Source organism: Nymphaea colorata, chromosome 4, assembly GCF_008831285.2.
Source record: "Nymphaea colorata isolate Beijing-Zhang1983 chromosome 4, ASM883128v2, whole genome shotgun sequence".
NCBI classification, from domain to species: Eukaryota; Viridiplantae; Streptophyta; class Magnoliopsida; order Nymphaeales; family Nymphaeaceae; genus Nymphaea; species Nymphaea colorata.
The window spans coordinates 15,696,383-15,709,352 of record NC_045141.1 but is presented as its reverse complement, the minus strand read 5'-3'; the positions used below and the strand labels follow the sequence as shown (position 1 = coordinate 15,709,352).

Below are 12,970 nucleotides of genomic sequence, written 5' to 3'. Positions count from 1 at the left end.
ACGAGCACATAAATTACATGCTGTTCCAAGTCAAGAGCCAACAAGCTAAACACAGTGATCAAACTCCCACATGGGCCATGACCTAAACTTAATAACCATGTGAAGCAGTGCCGGACCTATATTGAGGCAAGTTGGCGAAGGAACGAAGTGTTTCTGCTACCAATGGCTCTGTCCCATTGCTATTTCTTTCAATGGAGTTTTTTTTTTTTTTCTTTTTATGTGATAAAGTTTATTTTACCACGTGGGTTGATAGGACTATCTCTGGCAATGGAGTTGTTTTTTTCCTTTTCATGTGACAAAATCTATTTTACCAATTGGGTTGATACAATTGCCATTTAGAACTCAAGCTGTATGATCATTTGTTAAGCTATGTTAAAAAGTATTTTATGAAAATTTAGACCAAAGATTAATGCTTTTATAGAAACAATATTCCTTTAGGTGGCAGCATTCCAGCCGATCGACCATGCGTTTTCTTTTTTCTGGTGTTTAGAATCATTTTCATTGGAATTCGGTTTATAATTTTTTAGATAGAGCTCGGCAAGGGTGCTTCTTGTCAATTTTCTGCACAGATCTTTGGCTACTGGTTTGAGACTCCTTTGCGCTATGGTCAACATCTAGTTGTGGTGCACAAGTTGGGAATTTTGTTTCTTGTGTCCCGCGTGCATTGCATCCTATTCGCAGGTGCACAAAAGTCCCCCGAAAAAGTGGAATTTGGAAGGGAAGATACAGAAAAAAGAGACAGAAACCGATGAATCGGATTTCAAAAAAGTTTATTTGATCTCTTTCACTTATTATAGTTGCCGTCATGGTGGAACCGAAAGTCTTTCTTTTTGCCATTGCAGATGAAAGCTGCAGTGTTTCCTGCGTCAACTTCAACTACGAGATGCTCCAGGGAACGTCTTTCGGGTTCTTTGCGGTATGGTGGTTGCGCTACCACACTCTTTTCCTTTTACCTTTTTATGAAGATGGATTGTCTTCCCCTACTTTTACTGTCTTGTGAGAGCATTCGAAGGGTCTCTGTCATTTTCTTCATCATTCCTGGCGACCATTATCTCTCTTTTAATAGTAGTACTTTATGTTAAATTGGTGGATGCGTTAGTTTTCACGTTAGAAACGACCAGCATACGTGACGTAGTAACGTAGAAACTTATACTCCGGGCGAGAGAGATTCTTTTGCGAAGCCTTATAAAACGTGAGCTTACTGCTGCGATGATGATGGTGACGATGCATACACCACTTGAGGAAGTAGAGAAATCCCATGATCCTCTTTGCTTCTGAGCCACCCTCCATCTGTTGATCGAACTAGGGAAGACTTCTTTTGTTCTGGATGAGCGTGAATACGAACCCGGCACCTTATTTCAGGGTTTTGAGTTAGCAGTTCCTATCTGGTCGCCTATTGTGCTGTGCACCTTGAGGCTGAGGTGGGTTCTTTCTCGAACGCCTTCCTTGTTCTTATAAACGCTTTCTCTTATTTCTTTACTTTTAATTTTCTTTTACCTTCCTGTCTAGCCGATACATTCTTTAGGTTGTTTTTTCCCCCCTTCTATCACTATGCACATTTTTATGTTGAAGAGGAGATTTTTCTTTTTCTTCTTTTCCATTTTTGAAATGGGGAGTTGTGACAATTAAGATGATATCCTGAGGGTGGTTTTCCGTAGTATGGTTCTTCTGGATTGACTGCTATATACGTTGTGGTAGCCTGTAGGTTCCTTTTACAGCGGTTGGTGCCTGTCTTTGGTCGATTCTGAAATGGTGCGGATTGATTAAGAATGGTGGGTATTTGTTTTTCTGTTTCCATATGCTTGGTTCGATATTTTAATTCGTCTGTTGATTCTATGATATCTGTCTTTTGACCTTCTTGCGGAATACTTATTCGTGGAATCTGTGTACGAAGAAGTTAACTATAAATATCTTCTCAACAGTGATATGTATGACATCATATTATTACAAGTATGCATATAATTTTTCATATATTTATCTTACATTTTACTCATTTTCATATTTTATAATTGTTTTAATTTTTTATGCTACTGTTTTCACTTCTATTGATATTTTTACTTGAAACTCGGTGTCCTGCTTGTAGTTTCATTTGCTCTGTCAAACAGTGCAGAGTGTTGCAAATAAAACTGAGAAAAGCATGTATATGTACATGTTGTGACCATTTAGGTCCTCAAGTTATCCTTCTTGCACACTGAATCGATGCTGTGACACTTTAAAGCATGTATAGTGCTTACTGCTAAGGTGGAGTGAGATTCTACAAACATATTTGTCATACGAATTTATTTGCTATTTTTGGAGACTTAACTGGATGTGCTACTGCAAAGATTCAGTAACCTGGAGTCCTGGATCCTTAAGACAGAAATGAGACTTTCCTCTGAGGGTATCAATTAGTATAATGAGCTACCATTCTGTTGAAATTGCTCATACTCTGCTGCTTTCGAACTTGTATTTTGCTTGACATGATATCAGTTTGGCATATGAAGGAAAATTTCAAGCTGACTCCTAAATTCTGGAGTTACAGCGAAAGGCTTGGCAGTTACTTATGGATATTATTGATCCAGAGAGTTGTAATTGTTCTTTTCTGCTTATCCAGTCCACAGATTTGTTGAATTTTGCTGATTGTGCTGATTATTTTGATCTGAGGAAAAGTTGAGGATTTAATCAAATGCATTCTGTCTATGTAAAATTTTGTTGGTTATTGTTGTTATTTAAATCTGAACTACAGTAATGTGGAAATTCCATTGCTAAATGTATTTTTTCAAAATATGCACCTCATGAAGAAATTGCATATTGAAAAGCTATTTCTTTCTTAACATTGTGCACTTTTATGCAGTAAAGATGGTGAAGGATCGCATTTGTGGAGCATCTTTTATCATGCGGTGGCTAAGTACGACATCTGAAAGTTCAAATCTTATAGTATCAGCAGGTCAATATCATGCAACTCTTGGAGAGGACAGGGTTTTCGATCCATCTACAACTTCCATGGTATGATCTTTTCCATTTCTGCCGGTCTAGTTTACAAACATAGCTCTCTTTCTGAACTTCACTAGTTGCATTTCGCTTGCTGCCTCCAAGTTTTCATTTCTATGTTGTCTCCATTGGGCATATAAACGTAGGATACTCAGTTTCATTATAATGATGAAGAGTTAGACCGTGCAACTGCACTATCCATTGCGGAACAGGAGCAAAGGAAATGGAACGCAACTGGTAAGTAGATGAGTTTTGGATTTATATATCTCTATTGTTTTAAGTGATTTCTGCATTTTAGTCCTGTTTTTAGAAAGCAATTCTTTTTACTGATTATTATAATATTCATTTCATATAATTTGTAAGTGCCAATCTGTATATTTCTATATATGTATGTATGTATATAATATTTGTTCGTTTATTTATTTATATTATGACTAAGTATTACACCGATCAACTTTACCATTTTATTTTCATGAAAACTTCCAACATCATGAGGCTGATCAGTTTTTTAAAGACATTTTGTTCCTTCTAATGGCCAGAAGAGCTGCTTCTTGAGGTATTTTATCTATGTTTCTGTTCCAATCACATGGTTGCCACATAAACTCACCATGTCAAAATGTAACCTCTTTTGGATGAACTGAAAGTTCTGAATAAATGAATTTGCTCAAGGTTAATTTTAAGGTTTAGGTGTCTTAGATCATATCTACCTATATCTGTATGCAATGGCATATGTGTGTGTCCAGTGGTTTCTTTAGGGCCATTATGCTTTTTAAATCTGCTGTTCCATTTGACCCATTTCTAATTCTTACTCAGTGAGTTGCTTGGTGGATTTTCCTCTTTCTTGCATTCATATATTTTTTTTTCCCTGCTATTATCATAATCATGGAAAAAGGAGTTCTGAAGTTTGTCTTATACTTTATGTTGTGTTCTTGTCAAAATAGGTCCCAACCTAAAGGAAGACGAGGAACTTGCAAGAGCTCTTCAAGCAAGTATGAACTTGGATTCCCTTTGGGCAAATGATAATACTCATCAGCCTCCTCCATTTCCCTTTCTGACTGGATTAAGGTGCTTCTGGCTTTCTCAGTCTGGCAGGAAGTTCTTTTTTTTTTTCAATTTATTTCTCCAGTGGTTTGGAGTAGACCATAATATTTTACATAGTACATATTAGAGTTTGGTGTTCTGCAGTGGCCTTTGTGTCCACAAGGCCTTTCCATGCATTAACAGCATATCATTTTCACATTCAGTTAATTGCAAAACCGTGGGTTGTATATACACTGATGGCTGTTTTGGTTGGAATCTCATTGAACCAATGGTTCTGCATGCATCAGGGAATAGGTTTTCCTTTTATAATCAGTGGAGATGTCAAGGCCAGAAATGATTATCTCTGTCAATCCTCCGGTGTGGAAAATGGCCTTTTGGCTTGGAATCCCATTAATTGTTCTTATCTCCTTGATTGTAGCAGCGTTGGTAAGATCAAGCCAATGTTGTTAGTAATTGATGCTGTGATTGAATTATTTTGCAAAAAGAACCGAGAATTGGCTTGTACTGATCTATGAAATCAATTAGACTGTTTTTTATTGTTTATATGAAAGTGACAAATAAAAAAAATGTAAATCATGATTTTAATTAGCCTGCGTTGTTTCAGTGAGGAATTAGAGGTTGATTGGATGCTAAGCTTTGGAATGAGAGGTTGATTGGATGCTATTTTGGTCTACTAGACCCAATATCTTGGTTTTCACTCTTGATCTGATCTGTGAATAACATCGCTTACTTGGAATGTAGTAGAGGAATCTTGTAGCTTGGGCCTTTCGACATTATCATTGTGGTATCTATGTTCGTAGTTAGCTTCCTGTAGTTATTAGTTATATATCTATTCTCTGTTTCTGCAGCAGACTTGTTTTATCTTGATTCCTAGAATAGCATTGCAATGTTAACATTCAGTGCTGCTGTATCCATCTCCTGTATCCATTTGCTCCAATCAATCATATGCATATGTACTCATCATAGATGTGGAAGCTGTATTCCGACAATGCCACATTTTAGACATCTCTCTCTATCTATACAGGTTATGTGCTGGTTGCAACAATGAAATTGGTCATCACCGCTTCCTGAATTGCATGGGTGCACTTTGGCATCCAGAATGTTTTCGCTGTTATTATTGCAATCAGCCTATATATGAAATGGAGGTATAAAACTTTGGGATAGATGACTGTCATTTATTGAATTTGTGGCTATTTTATGTATGCAGCACTCTAATGCTGCACATGTTCTATACTATCTCTCTCTTTATATTTCAATGGTCAGCTCACATTGTACGTATTAATATTATTTTAATTTTTCTTGTTGGATAGTTTTCTATGTCTGGGAACTACCCATACCACAAGTCCTGCTATCAAGAGTGTCATCATCCCAAATGTGATGTCTGCAAGCAATTTGTAAGTAGCTTTTTTCATGGATACTTTGGTGCCAATACATCTTTCTATCGAAACTTAATTATTTGCATCAAATCATTTTTTTCTCTTTATATATGGCCTGCTCAAGCTTCATGATCTTTTTCTTTTTTTAACTTTATTACAGTTCATTCATAATATTCTCTTCCAGTTTTGCACATTGGCATGGAAATGTAGGAACTTGGTAGGCCTGGGCATCGGTGGCCCGGGCCTGGCCCAGTACCCAAACCCAAGCCCGGCCCCAGCCGGTTAAAATTTAAAAATATATATTGTTAATAGAAAATAATATATAAATATAATTAATTGTAATAAGATATTATAATTATATATATATAGAGATCAATAAAAATAAATATTAAAAATGTCTTATCGGGCTTAGTCGGGCCGGCCCGATAACTTATCAAGCCCACTTGGTATCAGGCTGGCCCAGTGCCTATTTCTTAGGCCCGAGTCGGGCCAGGTATCGGGTACCTGTCGGGTACCCGGCCTGATGCACAGGCTTAGAACTTGGTGCTAACAACTTATTCATTTAGTAGATGTTAAAGAGTTCGCCGTTTTCTCACCTGTAATACGGGCACGTGCTCTTGCTTATTTTCAATGCTGTCCAGAACTTAACTAAATGTCTAAAACATCCTTTAATTTCTTCTGTGATCATTTTATTGCAGATTCCAGTAAACGGAGTTGGTATGGTCGAGTTTAGAGCGCATCCTTTCTGGGGACAGAAATATTGTCCATCGCATGAGTTTGACAATACCCCAAGGTGCTGTAGTTGTGAACACATGGAGGTAGAACAGTTGATCCCTTTCCCTAGAGGAGAAAGTTGCTGCTGCTAATCGTTAGAGCTCTTTTATATGCCAATGCTGCACATTATAGTTATGATTTGCACGATAGTTTGTCAAAGGTGCAATAGGTTGCTATGATTCCCACAATGTATTGCCACATTAAGAATTGTCTGATATGCACTGTATTAATAAAAGAATTTTTAAAGTTTTTAGCATTATAAGTTTCTGCTATGAGTCTCCTCAACTCTACTGCTCATGTGGTATACTCAAGAGATCTTTTCTGTTTTGAATTTTAGCCTCGCAATGTACAGTACGTTTCCTTGGGTGATGGACGGAAGCTCTGTTTGGAATGTTTGCACTTTTCAATCATGGATACAAGTGAGTGCCAACCATTATTCCTTGATATAAGAGAGTTTTATGAAGGCTTAAACATGAAAGTGGGGCAGCAAATTCCATTGTTATTAGTTGAGAGGCAGGCATTGAATGAGGCCATGGAAGGAGAAAAACAAGTAAGGCATCTAAATTGAAGTGGAAGTCCTGTCAGTTGTAGTTTAAGAACTTGAACTATTTTATTACTCAAGTGCTCTTCCATGATCAATCTTATGTGTGCAGGGACACCATCTGCCTGAAACCAGAGGGCTTTGTCTTTCTGAGGAGCAGACAGTTAGCACTGTGAGTTTGCTTTCATTCTATCAGAATCTCCTTAAAGTCATAACTACCTAGAAATTTCATTTCAAGCATTTGTTCTGAATTTCATCAGATCCGGAGAGGACCTAAAATTGGAAGAGGAAATTCCATTATTAATATGATCACTGAACCATATAGATTGTCTCGCCATTGTGAAGTAACTGCAATCCTTATCTTGTACGGACTTCCAAGGTACCATTTTGTATCTTCATTTATAGCATGAAGACCGCAGCTCAATGTTTTTCCTCTTCTACAGTCTACTGTTTGAATTGCCACTAATATTGCCTCTTTGCCTTTTACTAACCATGGTGACTCACGAGTCTCACCTGTAGACCACCGAAATGTTTGGACACCACCCCTTTAGGCAACTGAAGACCCATTTTGGAATTACAGTTGACTTTGACCACAATAGCAATAGAGAAAAATTGATAGTAATCAAAAGTGTAGTTGAGGATTTAATAAATCCCCAAAAGGACAACTAACATGAGGATATTACTCATACTTCATAATACACCTATATTTGACTTATCTAGAGAATGACAGTTTCGTTCAGATTCGCATGCATTTGTTCACTCTTATTGTAACTAAGCCAACTTGACGATCAATTTGTCATTTAACTAACCCCTTCTCGACTCTAACCTCTTCTCGACTCTAAAAACTTAATTTATCTCAAAATTAGAACATTCATTTGTGATTGTTCTTTTCTTGAAATGTGAAAGCTTGGGTGTGATTTTTTATGAACACCAAGTGCTAGGTTCTTTTTCTGAGATACTTTTAAGTGGAAAATAATCCTTTCACATATTTTGGTGTTTCAATGAACTGTGAAGGAGTTTTGCAATATTTTTGGTAATTTGTAAAAGCTTGGATGTGATCTTTCATCATCACTAAGTAATTATCTTAACATTCACTAAAAAATTGAATGCTATTGGAAAAAAAATTGAGTGGAAAAAATGGTAATTGCATCACATCTATCAGCAACTTTGATTGAAGTATGAATTGTGTAGTCAACCAACACAAAAAAGTGGAGGAATTTTTCTCACATCCAAAACATAGTTGTGTTTTTAAGTTTTAGCAACCAGAACACTATGTCTTATCCTTTTTCTCCTTTTTCTTCTTTAGCCATTTTAATCTCATAAATAAATGCATCTTTGCTGATATTTCACACCTTTCTGTTCCATGTGATGCAAAACCAGAATTTTAGATGAAGATATGGTTATTTCCGTTGTATATTCATCAATTATTATGCTGTAGCTGCTGGAAACTGTAACCTGACTTGATTTTTCCTGCTTGCAGATTGTTGACAGGCTCAATCTTGGCCCATGAAATGATGCATGCTTGGCTACGGCTTAATGGTACTGAATTATATGTCTCTGTAGTTTACCTTTATGCGGAAACAATGCTACAGATCTCATTTTTTTAGTTCCTATCTGCAATGTAAAAGCCCGTTAAGCAAAGCTTATTTTTGACAAAAAATCAGTGTCATTTAAAACTGACCAATAAAATTATAGAAGCATAAAAAGTTGTCATAGGGTTTTGATAGTCTCGGATTTGAGATCCTCAGGATTTGAAAGCTGTAGATTTAAGTTTGGATCCTTCCCCCTCTGATCTTAAGTCCGATGCTTTTTCTCAATGCAAAGAAGTAAAATAAGGATCTTAAGTGAGGATCTTAGGTCTGACGTAGTATCCTTAGTTTAGTTTGATACACTATAGATTTTACCATGGATCTTTTGCCACATCAGATCCATGTATTTCAAATCCTGAGTAATCAAACGTCCCCTTAGTGAATGTGTATAAAAACTGTTTCTGCAAACATGATAAATTCTGATATTATTTAAAGATGAACACAGGTTCAGAGATCTGAAAACAACGGTCCAATGGATTTTGGTCTGATATCTGTTTGACCAATGGAAGCATTGGAAAAACAAAGGCTGCTGAGCATGAGTCATGTTTGTTGGTGTCTGTGAAAATTGATTACAGTAAAAGTATTTCCACATATCAAACTTGTAGTGCTGAAGGAACAGCCCTCATACTTGTCAGAAAGTTCTTGATACAAAATCCAACATTTTGCCAAACAGGATACCGATCTCTGAGACAAGACGTGGAAGAGGGGATCTGCCAAGTTCTAGCACACATGTGGTTAGAGTCGGAGATCATGTCAGGCTCTGGAAATAGTTCTGGATCAACTTCATCGGCATCATCATCTTCTGCAACATCAAAGAAGGGCACTAGGACCCCTTTTGAAAGGAAACTTGGGGAATTCTTCATTCACCAGATCGAGTCAGATCCTTCGCCAACATATGGAGGGGGTTTCAGAGCTGGAAATCGAGCTGTTCTTCAGTATGGTCTCAAAAGGACATTGGACCACATTCGGTTGACGGGCATGTTCCCATGATATAAGTTTTCAACATACAGCTTTACTGTGAAGCATCATTATAAGAAAGACATTGTCAAAATCTGATCATTACTGTCAGAAGATCATCGGATTCAAGTACTTTGTGTCTGTGTATATTGACAAACTGAGATATGCATATGCTAGAACCTAGAACCCCATATACTTGGTGGAGAGAGTACAGTGTCAGACGTATTAAAAAGTATGCAGGATACGAAAGGTTCTTTTATTATTCTGCCTCTCTCTCGCGCGCGCTGGTACACACATACCCTTTTATTTATTTGTAGGAAACTTGGTTTTGTTCAGAAGTCAGTCGGTTGTATTTGTCGTATAAAGGGGAAGGAAAGTGGGTATACTGCCTAAGATGATCAGCTCCTCGGCAATATGGTAGAAATTCAAACTGGGGAATCTGTTCTGTATTTTCCTTGCAACACGCAGTTTATTATTTAAGGGATTCCTTTCTGTTACCGATGACATTTTTTTATCAGCTCTGAATTCACATCAGCGATTATGTTCAGTCAAGCAACTAAATTTTTGTTGAAGGGTTGCAACCAAGGTGACGTTGTATTCTCCAGTTATTTTCATTGGCAGTGCGCATGCTAGCAAGTAGCAACACGTGATCTTCGACATCAAGTTCATGCAGCAATGAATTTGGACGCTGCGGTGCTCTTCATCGTTCAAATTGTGCATGAAGTAGCATAGTGAAATCTATTTTCAACATCTAAAAATATTTTCGATGTACATATCCACCTTTGAATTCATCAGCTTCTCTTTTTGTGTGGCGCTAATCTGGGGTCAACCTGAAGGTCTTTAAAATTATATACTGCAGCCATCAGGCTGTTTCACATGGCCTTATAAAGCCTGTCATTACTTCGTACTGCAACTTTATACCATAAAACGAGAATAGAAAGAAAAGCAGGGTTGGGGCTTGAATTTCCACATGTTCAATTTGGTGGACTACTGCTTACTTTGCTGGAATGGATAAATATGGAATATACGAATAACCTTGAAATGACAGTCAGAATTTTCGGAGTAGAAAAAAGTTCGAGGGAAAAAAACAACATAAAAAGATTTATTGGCATATGTGAACTGTGATCCTTCTGAGTGACGTGAAAGCAATATCTCCCCAACAGAATAAGGTAAATTTTGTTTCACACTATCCAGAATGGCAGTTCCGTGGAAGACAAGCCAAAAACTACTGTCAAATTCCAGGATCACACGCACGTTAATCAGTTACAGCATCGCGTTAATCAGTTACAGCATCGCAAGAAGCAAAATATTATCACGAGCGGTAGTCGTCCATAAAAACCTACAATAGTTTGTGACAAATTAACTGGGTATATGCACCAAGATTGGCGCTCAGAGGAACTATTACTTCTGCTAAAATAATTAATCAGAAAACAACTGTTGATGTTCACAGGGACTGAAGGGTCTGAACAACTCATCGAAGTTCATGATAAGTTTGTCTACATGATTTGACGGAAGGTCACACCTGTAACTCCCGCTACACCCCATGCAGAAGCCATGGTTGATTTGTTTAATCTGGTTGAAAAGCTTTTGCTTTGGAGCTCAGAACTAGGATATGGTATTGGAGGATTTCCATGCTAGTGAAACCGCTAGCATTCTTGTCAATGAACTGACAATCTCATCCATGGAAGGCCGGCCTGATGGATCCTTCATCAAGCAGCCTTCTACCATTTTCATGATGAGACTGGCTAACTCCGTCGGGTAGTTGCTTTGAAGGTGAGGATCCATGAAACCAGCAATCTCCTGTGACTTGTGCTCGACTTTTGCTGTTAATGCTTGTTCCATAGACTCTGTAGCTTCTTTTCCTGCCATGAGCTCCAAAATCACCACTCCATAAGCATATACGTCAAGCTTAGGAGATATCAATCCGTTTTCCAGATATTCAGGTGCCAAATAGCCTCTTGTTCCTGCCACATGCCTTGTCAGAACAAAGTCTTCTTCTTCCTTGCCCCTCACCGATCTTGCGAGCCTGAAATTAGAAATCTTTGCCCGAAAGACACCATCGAGGAGAATATTGCTCGTCTTTATGTCCTTGTGCAGAAAAGGAGGATTAGCATAATAATGAAGGTACTGAAGTCCACTAGCCACATCGAGAGCAATCTGTACCCTCTGAATCCAATTCAAATACAAGCCATCCCTGCCATAGATCCAGTCCTTAAGCGATCCATTTTGAGCGTACTCATGAACAAGAAAGGAGTAGCCTTGATGGAAACAAACACCAGAGAGCCTGATCAAATTGAAGTGATTCCACTTCTTCACAATTTCTATTTCCGTGGAAGCATCTCCATCAATTCTCTTAATAGCTGCTATATCCCCCTCGAATACCCCACGAAAGACAGCGCCTTGAATCCTACATACTTCGCCAAAATTGTTAGTAGCCGCCTGCAATTCTTCAAATTTATACACCTTTAAGGAATGGCGTAGATCAGATACACCGGTAAGAAGCTCATCAGCCAAAATGGAATCCGTCTTCACCTCTCTTTTGAGATACCTTTCCTCAGACTCTTCCTTGATCACATCTTCACTGGGCCCCTTTTTCTTCTTATTAAAAAAGAAAAGAAACAAACCGAGGATCAAGATCACAGTGACTGGTACTCCAATACCTACAGAAAGGCCAGTTTTGGACTTTTTCTTTTCAGGATTAGGTGGAGGAGTTGAAGATGGTGGTGGAGGTGGTGGAGTGATGGTTTGAGACACCAAAGGTTCATTTTGCAGAGGAACCAGAAGTGTAGTAAATGGGAAGATGGTAGAGTCCTCTTCAAGTCCATTAGCATTAAGGGTACTATCTGTATTGACGCCAAACCTTCTACTGATACTGTCAACAATGTCACCGCTAACAATCAAATAGCTCAGAAGATACTTCACACCGGCACTGATTTGCTGCTTTGTAGGGCACGCACATCTCAACGGAACAATAATCTCTGAACCTACCGGCAATTTAGTTGCAGGATAACTGTTCTGGCTCTGTGATGCTTGACATGTCGATAGACCTTGATATGTGTTGTTTGCTACAGAGAAGTACGTGTCACCTCCTTGAATGGTATAAGTTGAATTATGCTGGTAATAGATACCTGTGCAAGAACAGTTTACAGGGATAATCACCTGCCTCTTATCGTCAAAGATTGAAGAGAGGGAGACACCATTGACCTGGGCAAGCTTCGATGGATTAGAAGACAGAAGTGTTGCAACTGATGACACCGACTTGTAAGGAGACGTTGCTCTGAAGATCAGAAAAGTTGGACAGCTTCTATCTCTTCCGTTGCAGCTATAACCAAATAGAGAATTGGAGACGTTTGTGTTTTCGCAGGCCGTGGTAAGCGACCCTACGTATGGTTGCTGAGGTAAAACCTTGGAAAAGAGGAAGAAGGAAACAGTGGCAAGGAGAATCAAGGGTGCGAAAGAGGTGCCCATTTGAGAGAGAGCCGAAATTCATGAGATTTTGAGATCCGATTGAATTTGTTTGCAGAGAGAGTGATCGAAGAGTTGAATGCCTCAATGGAGGCAGTTGGCCCTCTCTAGAACAGGGATAGGATCAAAATTGAAGGTTCGAGGGTAAACTCAGATTCTGAACCGAATTAAAGGACAATTCACCCGTTCAACTGAATGGTTTGCCAATCGGTTCTGAACCGAATTAGAGGACAACATTGCCGAGGGTTAACTTACCT

The 12,970-nt window shown here is 38.4% G+C and overlaps 2 protein-coding genes across 15 annotated transcripts; one reads left to right on the top strand and one right to left on the bottom strand.

The window, feature by feature from the left end:
• Positions 1 to 441: 441 nt before the first annotated feature.
• On the top strand, positions 442 to 9,745 carry LOC116253572 (protein DA1-like). Of its 14 annotated transcripts, XM_031628448.2 has the most exons (14): positions 446 to 681; positions 843 to 916; positions 1,706 to 1,772; positions 2,834 to 2,985; positions 3,117 to 3,207; positions 3,912 to 4,035; positions 5,036 to 5,156; positions 5,322 to 5,405; positions 6,086 to 6,205; positions 6,499 to 6,711; positions 6,815 to 6,874; positions 6,963 to 7,081; positions 8,183 to 8,241; positions 8,965 to 9,745. In XM_031628448.2, exons 2-14 carry the CDS (start codon positions 884 to 886, stop codon positions 9,279 to 9,281), a joined length of 1,560 nt encoding a protein of 519 aa, XP_031484308.1. In that variant the 5' UTR covers positions 446 to 681; positions 843 to 883; the 3' UTR covers positions 9,282 to 9,745. The 14 variants fall into 14 exon arrangements, with proteins under 14 accessions (XP_031484305.1, XP_031484304.1, XP_031484308.1 ...); XM_031628445.2 differs by having other exon boundaries at positions 442 to 916; positions 3,126 to 3,207; XM_031628444.2 differs by having other exon boundaries at positions 445 to 916.
• A 1,108-nt stretch (positions 9,746 to 10,853) lies between these two features.
• Positions 10,854 to 12,716, bottom strand: LOC116253187 (lysM domain receptor-like kinase 4). Its single transcript, XM_031627957.1, has one exon. The coding sequence runs from the start codon at positions 12,714 to 12,716 to the stop codon at positions 10,854 to 10,856; it is 1,863 nt and encodes a 620-aa protein (XP_031483817.1).
• Positions 12,717 to 12,970: the final 254 nt, after the last annotated feature.

Bases quoted from the DNA above. Each gene is read 5' to 3' on its own strand.
- LOC116253572 (XM_031628444.2), top strand. From the start codon at position 806: ATGGTGGAACCGAAAGTCTTTCTTTTTGCCATTGCAGATGAAAGCTGC. The intron at 5,157-5,321 runs GTATAAAACTTT...CTTGTTGGATAG, and splicing joins AGCCTATATATGAAATGGAG to TTTTCTATGTCTGGGAACTA. The intron at 6,206-6,498 runs GTAGAACAGTTG...TTTGAATTTTAG, and splicing joins GTAGTTGTGAACACATGGAG to CCTCGCAATGTACAGTACGT.
- LOC116253187 (XM_031627957.1), bottom strand. From the start codon at position 12,716: ATGGGCACCTCTTTCGCACCCTTGATTCTCCTTGCCACTGTTTCCTTC.